The sequence below is a fragment of the Pelophylax lessonae genome (genome assembly GCF_965119305.1).
Source record: "Pelophylax lessonae genome assembly, chromosome: 8".
NCBI lineage: Eukaryota > Metazoa > Chordata > Amphibia > Anura > Ranidae > Pelophylax > Pelophylax lessonae.
Genome location: NC_138775.1, coordinates 24,817,730 through 24,834,858, shown reverse-complemented (window position 1 = coordinate 24,834,858; position 17,129 = coordinate 24,817,730). Strand labels below are relative to the sequence as shown.

General features: G+C 45.0%; 3 protein-coding genes across 3 annotated transcripts in view; 1 reads left to right on the top strand and 2 right to left on the bottom strand.

Annotated features, from left to right (window-relative positions):
• LOC309562294 (secreted frizzled-related protein 5-like) overlaps positions 1–13,846 on the bottom strand; it is a 46,237-nt gene extending 32,391 nt beyond the window's left edge. Inside the window, exon 1 of the mRNA XM_082266432.1 lies at positions 13,653–13,846. Within this exon, the coding sequence (XP_082122558.1) occupies positions 13,653–13,831 (179 nt within the window). The 5' untranslated portion in view covers positions 13,832–13,846. The remainder of the gene's footprint in view (positions 1–13,652) is intronic.
• The window catches only part of LOC309562133 (kelch-like protein 10), a gene marked incomplete at its 3' end in the record, with an annotated part of 516,189 nt that overhangs the window by 338,102 nt on the left and 160,958 nt on the right, over positions 1–17,129 (bottom strand). The window lies entirely within an intron of this gene.
• Positions 1–17,129, top strand: part of P4HTM (prolyl 4-hydroxylase, transmembrane) — a 121,398-nt gene that overhangs the window by 60,994 nt on the left and 43,275 nt on the right. The window lies entirely within an intron of this gene.

The window sequence follows — 17,129 nt, the reverse complement described above, 5'->3', positions numbered from 1 at the left end:
GAAGGGCAACAAAAATAATTAGGGGAATGGAGGACATCAGCTATGAGGAAAGACTACAAGCACTGAACCTATTCTCTCTGGAGAAGAGACGATTGAGGGGGGATATGATATCAATGTACAAATACTGTACTAGCGACCCTAGCATAAGGAACAAACTATTCAGAGAAAGGAGATACAATAAGACACGTGGCCACTCACTAAAACTTGAGGAAAGGCGGTTTAACCTTAAAGTGCGTAAGGGGTTCTTCACTGTAAGAGCGGTAAGGATGTGGAATTCTCTTCCACAAGCAGTCGTATCAGCAGGGAGCATTGATAGTTTCAAAAAACTATTAGATGGACACCTTAAAGACCACAACATACAGGGGTATACAATGTACGGTTAAAAGCAAACACACACACACATCATAGGTTGAACTGGATGGACTGATGTCTTTTTTCAACCTCACTAACTATGTAACTATGTAACTATGTAACTATGTATAGTGTAGATTAGTATTTAGAAGCAATCAATCATTGCACATATTAGAGTGTTTTGTGATAATTCAAGATTAAAGACTTAGATTAAAGGGAGTTGTGGGGGCTGCTCGTTTAGTATTATATTACACTCTGAACACAGGTGTAACATGTTATGAAAGGTGAACTTATCCTTTAACCAGTTCCGGACCATCCGCCGCCTTTTATCTGCAGCCGGGTGGCACAGACAGGCAAAGCGACGTAGGTCTACATCGCTCTCCCGAAGGCCGCTAGGGGGCGCGTGACAGCAGCAACGCGCGTGCGCCCCCGATCGTCAGCGGGGAAGCCGATGCACGGGTTAGGCGGCTCCGATTGCCACCTGACACCCCTGATCTCTTCCCGCTGAGAGAGAAGGACGGTCGGCTGTTGTAAACACAGCCGACTGTCCTTCTCCCTGCAATGATCACAGAGCTCATGTGATTCTTCTATATAGGATCGCATGTCTCTGTGATAATTTCACAAGTCCAACCCCCATACAGTTAGAATCACTCCCCTAGGGTCACATTTAACCCCTTGATCACCTATACTGTTAACCCCTTCCCTGCCAATGTCATTAGTGCAGTAACAGTGCATATTTTTAGCACTGATTACTGTAGTAATGTCACTGGTCCCCCCAAAACTGTAAAAAATGTCAGTTCGGGGGTCCGATCTGTCCGCCACAATGTCGCAGTCCCGCAAAAAAATCGCAGATCGCCGCCATTACTAGTAAAAAAAAAAAACATTAAAGAGGAAGTAAACCCTCCTCTGACACTTTTCCCTATAGGTAAGCCTATGGTAAGGCTTACCTATAGGTACTGTAAATATCTCCTAAACATGTACCGTTTAGGAGATATTTACCTTAGATGCATCCAGTGACGTCACTGGCACATGCGTTCTGAAGGAACGGCCGCTCGTGCCGTTCCTTCAGAGCCCCGTGCTGTGACTGTCGGCTCCCGCGCGCGTGCGCGGGAGTGACGTCACCGCGGCTCCGGCCAATCAGATGGCCGGATGCCGCGATCCCGGAAGACGGGCGACTGGACATGTCGCCCGTCATCCAGCTAAGCGGGCGGCACGGCGGGGGCTCGTTCTAAGGTAAGTATTTCATAATGAGCTAGTATGCGATGCATACTAGCTCATTATGTGTTTCTCTTGCAGGATGAAGAAGAAAAAAAAAAAAAGAGTTTACAACCTCTTTAAAAATGACATAAATCTTTCCCGTAGTTAGTAGACGCAATAACTTTTGCGCAAACCAATCAAAATACCATTATTATTTTCTTTTTATGAAAAATATGTAGCAGAAAAAAAATTGGCATGAAATGTTAAAAAATTTTGATTTTTACATTTTTTTTGAGAATGTCATATAGCAGAATGTGAAAAATATTGTTTTTTTTTTCAAAATTGTCGCTCTTTTTTTGTTTATAGCGCAAAAAATCAAAATCGCACAGCTGATCAAATGCTAAAATACTACCAAACGAAAGCTCCATTTGTGGGAAAACAAGGACGTAAATTTTGTTTGGGTACATCGTCGCACAACCGCGCAATTGTCTGTTAAAGTAATGCAGTGCCGAATCGCAAAATAGGGCCTGGTCATTAAGGGGGAAAATCTTCCGGTCCTGAAGTGGTTCATCACTGCTAACCTACTAGCCATTGTCCCATCTATTTAATCACATAATTTGTCACATTTGTAGTAGGGCTTTTACCTATTTAGGTAGTAATTTCAAAAGATAGTATAGCTTTATTTTCCAGCACACAACAGGCTCATTGTCCACTATTTTCATACAGGAATATCAGTGAGTGACCCCTTTAACTAGCAACCTATTAACATTTTTAATTATTTTTAGAATGCAACAATTTACTGTGTTAGTGTGTATAGTTTGTAGTTATATTTGTACATGGTAGAAGGTATCAGTATATACTGTATATACATAGGCAGATTCTGCTTTTTGATGAACTCTACAAAACAGCTAAATACACAGAAGAGTTACAAACAGCTGTTTTACCTGCCAAAGGATTTGTCCATCCCATCCTGACATATACAGGGCCTTGAAAAAGTATTCATATCCCTTGAAATTTTCCACATTTAGTCATTTTTACAACCAAAAACGTAAAGGTATTTTATTGGGATTTTATGTGATAGACCAGTGATGGCGAACCTTTTTGAGCCCGAGTGCCCAAACTGCAACACAAAATCAACTTAATTATTTAAAAGTGCCAACACTTTAATTAGCGTGAGAAGGGGGCTAAGAGAGAGATGGGGGCTGAGAGAGAGAGAGAGGGGGTGAGAGAGAGAGAGAGAGGGTTGAGAGAGAGAGAAAGTGAGGGGTGTGAGAGAGAGAGAGAGAGAGAGAGAGGGGGGGGGTGTGAGAGAGGGGGTGTGTGTGAGAGAGAGAGGGGTGAGAGAGAAAGAGAGAAAGGGGTGTGAGAGAGAGAAAGGGGTGTGAGAGAGAGAGAGAGGGGGTGAGAAAGCGGGATGTGAGAGAAAGAGGAGTGAGAGAGAGGGGGGTTGAGAGAGAGAGAGAGACAGGGTGTGCGAGAGACAGGGTGTGCGAGAGACAGGGTGTGCGAGAGAGAGGGGGTGTGAGAGAGAAGGGGGGGTGAGAGAGAAAGAGGGGGCATGAGAGAGAGGGGGGGTGTGAGAGAGAGAGAAAGGGGTGTGAGAGAGAGGGGGGTGAGAGAGCAGGATGTGAGAGAAAGAGGAGTGAGAGAGAGGGGGGTTGAGAGAGAGTGGGTGTGAGAGAGAGTGGGTGTGAGAGAGAAAGGGGGGGTGTGAGTGAGAGAGAGGGGTGTAAGAGAGAGAGAGGGGGGGTGTAAGAGAGAGAGGGGGGTTGAGAGAGAGGTGTGTGTGAGAGAGAGGGGGGTTGAGAGACAGGTGTGTGTGAGAGAGAGGGGGGTTGAGAGAGAGAAGGGGTTTGAGAGAGAGGTGTGTGTGAGAGAGAGGGGGGACAGAAAGAGAGGGGTGTGAGAGAGAAGGGGGTTGACAGAGAGAGGGAGGCAGAGAGAGAGGGGGGACAGAGAGAGGGAGGAGGGTGAAAGAGAGGAGGATTGAGAGAGAAAGGGGGCTGAGAGAGAGGGAGGAGGGTGAAAGAGAGGAGGCTTGAGAGAGAGGGGGGCTCTGAGAGAGAGAGAGGTGTGAGAGAGACGGGGGGACTGAGAGAGAGCAGGGGGACTGAGAGAGATAGGGGGGAGAGAGAGAGTGGATTGAAAGAGGGGAGGGGTGTGAGAGAGAGAGAAGGGGGGCAGAGAGAGAGGGGGTGAGAGAGAGGTGGGTGTGAGAGAGGGGTGGTTGAAAAAGAGAGGAGGGGTGTGAGAGAGAGGGGGGTGTGTGAGAGAGAGGGAGGATGGTGAAGGAGAGGGGGCGTGGGAGAGAGAAGGGGATACAGAGGGAGGGAGGGAAGAGGACACAGGAGGAGGGAGGGAAGAGGACACAGAAGGAGGGAGGGGGACACAGAGGGAGGGCAGGCTGAGAGAGAGAGGGGGAGCTGAGAGGAGAGTGAGGGGGGAGATGAGAGAGAGACCTCTAGCTCTGTCCTTGTCTGCAGTCCCTGCTCTGCCCCCCTGTCCCAGTCTTTGTGTGCAATCAGTCTGTGTATGATCGTGACCGGTACCTTCCATGCCAGTCTCTGTTCTTGATACAGGGGTGCTCTCTGCTCTGTTCCTTCCAGCCGCTCCCTCGCTGCCTGTGCCTCCTGGTCGTCCTCATCTTCTGGACCGCCTCCTTGACCTCCTGTGCCCACTGCTCGCCTCTTCGAAACTCTTCTCTCCCTCCTGCTCTCACGCCTGTTAACCTTCCCCACTGAGGCTGCAGGCTGCCCACTCACTCGCTCGTCATGTGCAGATATATTCCTGCACCTCGACCTCGCTGCTGCCACACTCCCGCTGCCACCAAACCATAGACTCTCTTGCGTGCCCACAGAGATGGCACGCGTGCCATGGGTTCACCATCACTGTGATAGACCAACACAAAGTGGAACCAATTACCTTCAGAAGTCAGCTAATTAGTAAAAAGAGTCCACCTATGTGTAATTTAATCTCAGTATACATACAGCTATTCTGTGAAGCCCTCAGAGGTTTGTTAGAAAACCTTAGTGAACAAACAGCACCGTGAAGGCCAAGGAACACACCAGCCAGGTCAGGGATAAAGTTGTGGAGAAGTGTAAAGTAATGCTAGGATATAACAAAATATCCCAAGCTTTGAACATCTCCCTGAGCACTGTTCAATCCATCATCCGAAAATGGAAAGAGTATGGCCCAACTGCAAACCTACCGAGACATGGCCGTCCACCTAAACTGACAGGCTGGGCAAGGAGAGCATTCATCAGAGAAGCAGGCAAGTGGCCCATGGGAACTCTGGAGGAGCTGCAGAGATCCACAGCTCAGGTGGGAGAATCTGTCCACAGGACAACTATTAGTCATGTATTCCACAAATCTGGCCATTATGGAAGAGTGGCAAGAAGAAAGCCATAAGAAGTCCTGTTTGCAGTTTGCGAGAAGCCATGTGGGGGACACAGAAAACATGTGGAAGAAGGAACTCTGGTCAGATGAGACCAAAATTTAACTTTTTGACCTAAAAGCAAAACGCTAACACTGCACATCACCCTGAACACACCATAAAACATGGTGGTGGTGGCAGCATCATGTTGTGGGGATGCTTTTCTTCAGCAGGGACAGGGAAGCTGGTCAGAGTTGATGGGAAGATGGATGGAGCCAAATACAGGGCAATCTTAGAAGAAAACCTGTTAGAGTCTGCAAAAGACTTGAGACTGGGGTGGAGGTTCATCTTCCAGCAGAACAGCGACCCCAAACATACAGCCAGAGCTACAATGGAATGGTTTAGATCAAAGCGGATTCATGTGTTATAATGGCCCAGTCAAAGTCCAGACTTAAATCCAATTGAGAATCTGTGGCAAGACTTAAAAATTGCTGTTCAAAGACGCTCTCCATCCAATCTGATAGAGCTTCAGCTATTTTGCAAAGAAGAATGGTCAAAAATTTCCCTCTCTAGATGTGCAAAGCTGGTAGAGACATCCCCAAAAAGACTTGCAGCTGTAATTGCAGCAATGTATTGACTCAGGGGGGCTGAATACAAATGCACGTCACACTTTTCACATATTTATTTATAAAAAAATGTAAAAACCATTTATCATATTCCTTCCGCTTCACAATTATCTGCCACTTTGTGTTGGTCTATCACATAAAATCCCAATAAATTACATTTACATTTTTGGTTGTAACATGACAAAACGTGGAAAATTTCAATGAGTATGAATACTTTTTCAAGGCACTCTACACAGCCTTGACTAGCAGGGCAGGGGCCCTGATGTTTCTCTGCTGTAGTTTATAGTTATAGGTCTTGTCCCTCCCCACATTGTAAGGAGAAGCGGTAGACTGATGAGCTCATCTCTCTGTCACTCTCTACTCTTATCAACATGTCTTCTGCACTGCAGTACACCTGATTGGCTCATTTTGTTGCTTCCTCCCCCTTGACTGAGCTCTGCTGTGTGTATGTATATATATATATATATATATATATATATATATATATATATATATATATTGTGACAGGAAGTCAGGTAGATCTGTGGATGTAGTCACGGACAGGAGATACAATTCCACCTGGTTTAGAGGATTCACCAATTGCTGTAGGTTGTCGGCTGCAAAGGTGGCCAGAACTGTCTAGGGACGGTGAACAGACTTCAGCTGTTCAGAATGAGGAAATTGGGGCCTCTGTAGTTTGTCCAGAGGAAGTCTATGGATTGCTGCCTCCTGACGCTGTGTGAGCTGGGGAGAGGAGGACAGTCAGATGTGTGCCTCCCGATGCTGTGTGAGCCTGGGAGAAGGATTGCTGCCTCCTGGCGCTGTGTGAGCTGGGGAGAGGAGGACAGTCAGATGTGTGCCTCCCGATGCTGTGTGAGCCTGGGAGAAGGATTGCTGCCTCCTGGCGCTATGTGAGCTGGGGAGAGGAGGACAGTCAGATGTGTACCTCCCGACACTGTGTGAGCATGGGAGAAGGATTGCTGCCTCCTGACGCTGTGTGAGCTGGGGAGAGGAGGACAGTCAGATGTGTGCCTCCCGATGCTGTGTGAGCCTGGGAGAAGGATTGCTGCCTCCTGACGCTGTGTGAGCTGGGGAGAGGAGGACAGTCAGATGTGTACCTCCCGACACTGTGTGAGCATGGGAGAAGGATTGCTGCCTCCTGACGCCATGTGGGTAGAGGAGGACAGTCAGATGTGTGCCTCCCGATGCTGTGTGGGCATGGGAGAAGACCTCCTGAAGTGATGTGCGCTGAGGAGGGTAAAAAGTGTCAAGACTACTCAAGGTGAGGTCTGGGATTGTTTCTATGTGGAAGAAATAAATGAACTGTTTGCTATGTGAAGAGACAAGCAAAGGAATGTGTTCTATGTGAAGAGAAAAGCAAAGGGACATGTTCAATGTGAAGAGGAAAAGGGACATGTTAAATGGACATTTGTTATGTGAAGAAAAAACATGGACTATTGAGTGTCTGCTGTAGGATCAGCAAAGTTTGCCCAACAGTAGGTTGGAGACAGACTCTTTAGGTAGGTTCCTGTGTGTGAGAAGGTAGCCACCCACAGTGGCAAGGATTTTTTTGTGTTTTATTTTTATTTTGATGTTTTTGAGGCTTGCACTTGTGTGAAGAAAATTGCATGAATAAACCAAACTGTTGTTTGCAACCACTTCTCGGCTATCTCCCTGTGTAACGAACCCCCCCAAAGGGGTCATCCATACCCGCCACCAAGCTAATCTCCCACAATATATATATATATATATATATATATATATATATACAAAATTCATTATTCATTTTGGAAATTCATAAAAGTAAGATACAGAATTTCCAGGACATTAATTTACATTAAAATAATTTTCAGGTACGCAGTCCTATAAACTCAGAATGTATATTCAGTGAAAAAGTACAATATTCTTCCTTGGACTGAATCTATAACTTTCAAGTTTAGGACAAGCAGAAGTCTGAATTTCACACCACCGTGTGCCCGTTGCCTGACCATAGATCGTTATTGTGTTATAATAGGATATAACACATCCCCGCTGGAGGTGACTGTATGTAGGTAGGTGGCCTTAAATCTGTTCAATCAATGAAACAAAGGACAGGAGGCTGCGTGATGCCTGGCAGCAGCGAGTGACGCACGTACGGGTCATCCGACTATAATTCAAAGAGACATCCAACAATACAAAAAGCCATTAATGGGGAGACAGGGTAGTTAATTGCCATGTGAGTGACGCAGGTAGAATCACCATATCTATGTACTAAAATGAGGAGTGTAATGATGTGTCCCCATTGGCTCCAGAGAGACTGTTCTGCTCATTGGAAGAAAGTGAAGGGGGGAGGGGGGGGTCATTGGTTAAAAGCTCAAGTATGAGATTTTTTTTTTATAGCATGGTATTATATAGAGGGGGTACAGAGGATGACTATGGGAAATAGGGTCTGGCTTACTGGTGGGGATTATACTTGCAATATGCAGACATTTACAGGGCAGTTTTGGGATAAGCTTCCATCTACAGAAATAATTCAGTTGTATTTGTGGATGATGGGACGCTAGACTTAATATGGCTGATGACTGGCAGGTTCAATGTTTTTTTAGGAAGAAAAAATGAATAGAGACAACCCAGCTTTTCCATAGTATGGTTGTTTTAGATGCAAAGATCTAAAGCCTTGGTGCCCAACCTGCAGCCTTTTGGCACTTTTTGTGTGGCCCTCGGAGGCCCTGCAGACACTAATCTGTATCATGTCTGCAGTCTCTGACATTCTTTTGGATCATGCCTGCAGTTTCTGACCATCTCTTGTATTATGTCTGCAGTCTTTTACCATCTCTTGAATCACGTCTGCAGTCTCTGACCATCTTTTGGATCATGTCTGCAGTCTCTGACCATCTTTTGGATCAAGTCTGCAGACTCTGACCATCTCTTGGATCATGTCTGCAGTCTCTGACCAACTCTTGTATCATGTCCATAGTCTCTGACCATCTCTTGTATCATGTTCGCAGTCTCTGACCAACTCTTGTTTTATGTCCATAGTCTCTAATAGTCTCTGACCATCTCTTGTATCATCTTCACAGTCTCTAACAATGTCTTGTATTATGCCTACTGTCTCCGATCATCTTTTGTATCATGTCCTCAGTCTCTAAACATCTTTTGTATCATGTCCTCAGTCTCTAAACATCTCTTGTATCATGTCCACAGTCTCTGACCATCTCTTGTATCATGTCCACAGTCTCTGACCATCTCTTGTATCATGTCTATAGTGTCTGATCATCTTTTGTATCATGTCTGTAGTGTCTGACCATCTTTTGTATCACGCCTACTATCTCTGACCATCTCTTGTAGCATGCCTACAGTCTCTGATCATCTCTTGTATCATATCTGCAATCTCTGACCATCTCTTCTATCAGGTGCTCAGTCTCTGACCATCTCTTGTAACATGTCTGTAGTGTCTGACCATCTCTTGTATCATGTCTGTAGTATCTGACCATCTCTTGTATCATGTCTGTAGTGTCTGACCATCTTTTTGTATCACGCCTACAGTCTCTGATCATCTCTTGTATCATGCCTACAGTCTCTGACCAACTTTTGTTTCATGTCTATAGTTTCTGACCATCTCTTGTATCATCTTCGCAGTCTCTGACCATCTCTTGAATTATGTCTGCAGTCTCTGACCATCTCTTGTATCATGTCCGCAGTCTCTGACCATCTCTTGTATCATGTCTATAGTGTCTGATCATCTTTTGTATCATGTCTGTAGTGTCTGACCATCTTTTGTATCATGTCTGTAATGTCTGACCATCTTTGGTATCACGCCTACTATCTCTGACCATCTCTTGTAGCATGCCTACAGTCTCTGATCATCTCTTGTATCATATCTGCAATCTCTGACCATCTCTTCTATCAGGTGCTCAGTCTCTGACCATCTCTTGTATCATGTCTGTAGTGTCTGACCATCTCTTGTATCATGTCTGTAGTGTCTGACCATCTTTTTGTATCACGCCTACAGTCTCTGATCATCTCTTGTATCATGCCTACAGTCTCTGACCAACTTTTGTTTCATGCCTATAGTCTCTGACCATCTCTTGAATCATGTCTGCAGTCTCTGGCCATCTCTTGAATCATGTCTGCAGTCTCTGGCCATCTCTTGAATCATGTCTGCAGTCTCTGACCATCTCTTGTATCATGTCTGCAGTCTCTGACCATCTCTTGTATCATGTCCCTAGTCTTTGACTATATCCTGTTGTGTGTCTGCTGCCTCTGAGACTGAATATTCACTGAATTTTATGTGCAGCTCTTTGATGATGTTTGGTGATGTTAGTTCTCAGGATGAAAACATGAAACTGTAACATATCCTCAAGAAACCCTTACTAAATTCCTGACCCTTTCTCTGTTCAAAAAAAAAATCCTGACCCTAAAGCTGGCCATAGATGGGCTAAGATTTCAATTTGGCCGGTCCCTACTGAATCTGCCAAATTCCAATCAGTGTGTGGTTGTCCCTGTTCGACAGAAGTCGATTGTTAGATAGACTTTTGTTGATCAGTAGCTACAGTCACTGATCAGTGTATTCTGACATCGCTGGGACCCACTGTCAGAATACAATGTATAGTCGGGGGAATTCTCCATCCAGTTTGTTTGTTTGGATCGAGGAATCCACTGGCTGAACGAAAAGAAAAATAAAACAACCATCTTAGACCCCACCAAATACCTAACCCTAAAGCCAGCCATGGGCATTATCTGTCCAAATTGTTTTACTAGTCTTGCGAGGCAGAATACCAGATCAAAGGTGCAATTGTGTCATAATACAGTTAGGGCTCATTTACTTCCCACAATAACACAATATTGTGGCCGGTAGGCACAATATACCCCATGTCGTCTGTGGCTGGCAGTATCATCACCAAACCTGACCCTTTCAAGGGATAAAACAGTCAGTAAGAAGCTGACATCTCTCAGCCACCTGTTAATGGCAATCTGAGGCCCCGTTCACACGGGGAGATTAGCTGTGTGCCCAGAGCAGGGCCGTGTGTTACCAGCATGGGCATGCACAGGTGTTGTGTGCATCCCCATGCCGGCATGCATCTGCACAGACACAGCTGCTGTGTCCTAATGTGACATCCATGCGGGTGCACGGATCACTTTTCAGAGGGCAGTGAAAACCACGGCAAGTATAAACAAGTCCTTATATTGTATTAGCAGGTACAATTAAGTGGAAAATAGCAGGAGTCATTGAAAACCTATGCAGTGCTATGTTAAGGATGCAGATTGTACATCAGTCTTTCTTAACCTTTCCAACACAGAGGAACCCTTGAAATACCTTTCCGGTCTCAGGGAACCCCTGCTAAAAATGACTATATCTACATCTCATGATACATTGGTGTGATGATCAGTGGGAAGAATGTTCCTTACACGTGTGGTCATTGGGAAGAATTACCCCCTTACAGAGAGCTAAAAAGATCAATGGTGTCAGTGGGAACTTATCTAAGAGGCAGAAATTGCTCATTGCTCAAGGAACCCTTAACAACCTCTGGAGGAACAATGGAACCCTAGTTGAAAAACCCTGTTGTACATTATCTTGTAAAAAACTGCCTTTTAACCAGAAGAAGTCAGTGGTAGGTACCTGGGGAGTTTTAAGGGGGGATAAGGGGTTCCCGGGGACTCATGGGCAGGTAGAGGACCCATCTCAGTTCTATCGGTTTTCTGGTTTGTGCAGTCTGGGGGAATATGGCCATCAGGGTTCTAGTGATATGTTATCAATGCCTGAGTGCAAGTATTTATCAATTTAAGCATGTTCACCTTAATTACCGTATATACTCGAGTATAAGCCGAGTTTTTCAGCACATTTTTTTGTACTGAAAACGTCCCCCTCGGCTTATACTCGAGTCAAGAAAAAAAAAAAAAGTCCCTGGCCGCTCCGACGTGCTTAAGCTTTAAAAATGGCGCCGCTCGGCGCATACATGTCACCGCGCATGCGTCACCGCCGCTCGGGACAGGCCGGGAATAGTCGAAAGTATACGAGCGGCGGCGGCGCGTGCGCAATGACATGTCGGCACCGGGCGGCGACATTTTTAAAGTGAAGGCGTCTCCGGAACAGGTAAGTGAAACAGCTGCACTACCTGCCATTATGCAGGGCTGCGGGCATACTACAAGGGATGCAGTGCTGCGGGCATGGTCCACCTGTACCATGCCCACAGCACTGCATCTCCTGTAGTATGCCCACAACCCCCGGTCCTCTTGTACCATGCCAGTCACCCTGCATTCTCCTGTACCATGCCAGCCACCCTGCATTCTCCTGTACCATGCCTGCCACCCTGCATTCTCCTGTACCATGCCTGCCACCCTGCATTCTCCTGTACCATGCCAGCCACCGTGCATACTCCTGTACCATGCCTGCCACCATACATTCTCCTGTACCATGCCAGTCACCCTGCATTCTCCTGTACCATGCCAGTCACCCTGCATTCTTCTGTACCATGCCAGCCACCCTGCATTCTCCTGTACCATGCCAGTCACCCTGCATTCTCCTGTACCATGCCAGCCACCCTGCATTGTCCTGCACCATGCCAGCCACCGTGCATTCTCCTGTACCATGCCTGCCACCGTACTTTCTCCTGTACCATGCCAGTCACCCTGCATTCTCCTGTACCATGCCAGTCACCCTGCATTCTCCTGTACCATGCCAGTCACCCTGCATTCTCCTGTACCATGCCAGTCACCCTGCATTCTCCTGTACCATGCCAGCCACCGTGCATTCTCCTGTACCATGCCAGTCACCCTGCATTCTCCTGTACCATGCCAGTCACCCTGCATTCTCCTGTACCATGCCAGCCACCGTGCATTCTCCTGTACCATGCCTGCCACCCTGCATTCTCCTATACCATGTCAGTCACCCTGCATTCTCCTGTACCATGCCAGTCACCCTGCATTCTCCTGTACCATGCCAGTCACCCTGCATTCTCCTGTACCATGCCAGTCACCCTGCATTCTCCTGTACCATGCCCGCCACCCTGCATTCTCACCCTAGGCTTATACTCGAGTCAATCATTTTTCCCATCTTTTTGTGGTAAAAGTAGGGACCTCGGCGTATATACGGTAAATTCCAACAACTTTTGAGTTACTAGGAATTGAAAATACAATCACATGTAATCAGCAGAAACTAATCAGTCGAGTTTAAGAAACCACAAGAGTTTGGTCAATGGTGACGTTGAAAGTGAGCAACAAACTTACCACTTCAATGCAGTTTATTGAAAGATTGAACAAAAGTAGAATCAAAACAGAAAAGTTCTACATTAGTTTCAAACCCTTATTCTTGCGGTCAGTCAAAAACCACCATTTTAGGTCTTTGATTGATTTGCAATTTTGGCAAAAAAAAAATGGATCTGTCCAATTGTCACATGTATGACTTAATTTAGTCTTTAAAATGAACCGTTACCACATAACCTTACCCACATAAAAGTAGATGTAAAACAGAATCAGGGACATATTACTTGTGGATGCGACCTTCACCAAATATTCACTGATGAATTTAAGGTGTGTCAATGGTGAACTAAGTATAGGAGAACTTAGCACTGTGGTACCAACATCCCTGACTTGTATAAAAGTATAACTCTGAAATTGCAGAGTTCTCCTCTAGACGAGAAAAGGAGGGAGGGCTTGGTCAGACCAATTTGAATGGGATTTGAATTTGAATGGGATTCACTGATGGTGAATCAATGAATGGCATTTAAAAAAACTTGCAATTGAAATATTCACCTGCAGAGAATATTTAATGAATGGCAGATTTACTACTTTATAAATCAAATCTTAGCATGCTATAGCATGGTGTACCTCAAACAACTGACATTTTCCCCTTAAGATACCATTTATACATTGGGAAAAACAAAATTGGAAAACAGTTGTCACTCTATAACACACAAAGACCTTAATGGTAGGTTTACCAGCTATGAAAGCTGCAGATTTAGAAATATTGAAAACTATTTTTTGGAATGATATTCACATACTAAAGCTTATATGAAATTTTAGTGATTGGGTTTACATCTACTCTAACCAATTTTCATAAATCTACTTTAGGATTCAATTCTTGCTTTCAAATGTAATTGCCATGATCCTACTGAAAATGTTCATGCAATATAAAAAGGGGGTCTTACCCTTCCAAGCAAATAGGCGCAAACAGCGAACATAGGAATATCCGTGCGTCTGGGTGACATTCCCGCGCAAGTAGTGGCAACCAGCTGGAGGATTGCTGGATCACCTCCGCCATGGTCTCATGCTCCAGCAAGTTGGGGATCCTCATTTCGGTGTATCCAATGCCATAGCACAGAGGCATGTGCCTTGGAATGGTCATACATCTGGAGGAACTGCTCACAAAGTCTACATACATTGCCCAAGAGGCACATGTCAAGAAGCACACCAAGAAGACCAGCGGCCACCCACAGCCCTGACGTCTAAGGTGTTGGGCTCTCATCGTTCTCTAGCCCGTAGCCTAAGGTTTATGGAACTGGTGATGTTTCTTCTACACAAACCACCAAGCAAGTGACGTTCTCCTAGTTTTGGCTAATGGATTTTTATAGTGCTAAAGCCAATTTCCTCCTAATCCTTTCTCATTAAGATCCATCACTCTTGGTGCTTCAGTGGACAAGACAATACCACAGTTTGTGTTTGCCAATGGCCCTGATTGTTTAGTCTTGCAGGGGGCCTGCTTAAACCAGCAGGTGTTGTAATGAGGACAGACAAGGGGGTTGGAAGTTTGAACTTTCCCGCATGGAGCTTTATCTTGGCCCATTATTGTACTTCTGATTGGATCTCCGTTGGAAGCCATTTGTCCGGCCCAGCCCCCTTTCCCCAACTTGCGATCATTAACCATCGCCTCGAATTCTACATATCCACCTCTTGTTATTTTGTGTCCAGCCGAAAAAACAATCGTTTATTGACAGGGGCGATTAAGTAAGGGCTGTTTATCTAGCCCTGGGTATTCTCAAACTAAACATTGCCTTGACAGTGTTAGCCTTAAATGTTTTCCTTTAAAACAATGTGCTCTGGATCGCATCCATTTGCAGTTGTTAGGCACTTATTTACTTTACGATTAATCAGAGTGCCACTTGCAAAGGACTTTGTTATAAATAGAAGAAAAAAGTTGAAGAACCTCTATATTTTAAAAATCACATTATAGGTGTTATTTAAAAAATGCTACTAGAATATTCATACCTGTGTATGTATAATTCCCGTCAAGTACAGAAATAGTACATTGCCCGATGTTTAATTGCATGATAAGGAAAAATAGGCAACAAAATGTCAGTTAGAAGTTTCCTGGTATGGGATCACTGCTCAACAGTAGAAAATACTCCCAATATTTATATATTTATATCTGAATATACACCGATCAGCGATAACATTATGACCACTGACAGGTAAAGTGAATAACATTATCTCATAACAATTGAATCCAAAATAGAGAGTGTCCCCGTAAATTCAAAAAAGTCTGGTCTTGCTGCATAGAGGACACATCTACAGCGGCAACAGCAACAGCGGCCGAAGACAATCATTCGAATATTAGCCCTGATGCAGTGAAGTGTCATGTGCAGTGATATTTCAAGCCTTTATTTACTATGCTGAGCCTTATGTGCTTGAGTAGATCCCACCCCCTATATGGAGTTTTTTTTTTTTTTTTTTCGTATTTGAGTACTTTTTCTTAAAGCGGAGTTCCACCCTAAAATTAAACTTACCTCCATCTTTTCGCTCCGGGTCACCTGAAAAACAAATGGATAATCGCAATTTTTTTTTTTTTTTACTTACCTGGTTTAGAAGAAAATATACTTACCTTACTTCCTCTTCCTCCCCTCGGCGGCCACGGCGATTCGTCACTTCCTGGCTTTGCAATGATTCCTGGGAGCTGAACGTCATCGCTCCCAGGAATCAATGCGCCTGCACCGGTGTGACGTCAGTTCCGGTGCTGGTGCCGTCATACCTTGCTAAACAGCTTTTGGGCATGCCCAGAAGCTGTTCAGGGATGACGCAGCCGCACCGCAAGTGACGGCGGGGCCGGTGCAGTGCATCGTGGGACTGAAGAGGACACAGAAGAGGATCGCGCTGGCTTCAAGTTGCCCACACCTGAGATGGCAGCGCTGGACAAGACATTTTCAAGGTAAGTATTTCTTCTTGCAGGTAAGTGCAACCCGGGACAGTTCAGAGGCTATCCATTGTGGAATGCACTAGCCCTGACTGTCCCGGGGGTATTTTTATTAAAAAAAAATGTCCCAGGGTGGAACTCCGCTTTAACCTCCCTGGCGGTATGATTGTTTCCGATTTTAGGTGCTAAAAGCGGTACAATTATTTTGCTAGTAATTCTTAAGGACGAGCAGCCCAAACCATTTATTTACATAAGATTTTTTTTTACTGTGCGTTCTTCTTTATAATATCTCGGGTATAATAAAGTTTGAAACACAAAATCAAAAATAATATAATAAATAACTATAAATAAGTTAAAGTATATATATATATATATATAAAGTACAGTAAAAATGCAGGAAAGGGCACTGGGGGGCAAACTAATGTCAATTTCTTTTATTTTGTAATGTATCAGTGTGTTTGTGTGTTTTACTATTTGAATTTGCCACCGGTTCCACCCCCCTGCGAGCGTCACGTCGCAGGGGACGGAAGCCGGGGCTCACAATATCGGGCAAAAGATCCGGCCACCGTATGCTGCAAGAATACATCGCGGGATCCCGGGGACAAGGTAAGTAACCTCTACCAGGATCCAGCGATGCTCCCTGGCGGTACCCCGAGTGAGGCTCGGGGGTTACCACTAATGGCAGTGAAATCCCACCCCTAGCCACACTCTGGAATACCGCCAGGGAGGTTAAGGGCTCACTGCCCTGCCCCTGCGTGGGCACATGTTGTATGCCAAATTAAAACTCAATAAAAAAACAAATGGAATCGAAAAGTGAGTGGGATATTTTAGATAGACATGTGCGATTCATTTTGTTACGATCGAAATTTGGATAAAATTTTCATTATTCAGACATTCGGATGTATCTGAATCTCTGAATCACAACAGTAACGTGTGTCGGATTCAATGGATTTTTTTGAAGGATACTGGAAAAATTACTACAAAAGCAACAATTCCAAAGAATAGTAACATCTGAACGATTCCAAAATTAATTTTACCGAAACCAACATATTATTTGTATTTATTTGTTTCATTGGTTTGCGGCTTAAAGAGGAAGTAAACCCAGTGTGCATCGCATACTAGCACATTATGTGACATTTACCTCCAAACTAAGCCCTCGTCGGCCCCGCTGCAGGCTGCATCCATCTTCAGTCGTCTTCCTTCCAGGTCTACGGACTTTGGCTTTGCTACTGGCCCAGGAGCTGCGTGACGTCACTCCCGCGCATGCACATGGGAGCCACCGGTCACAGCACAGGGCTCTGAAGAAACGGCACGGGCGGCTGTTCCTTCAGAACGCATGCGCCGATGATGTCATCGGTGCACTATACAGTAAATATCTTCTAAACGGTGCAAGTTTAGGCGATATTTACAGTACCTATGGGTAAACCTTATTAAAAAATCAGCAAATAAAGAAAAAACAATATAGCGTATACAATTGCAACACAAATCATATTGTAAT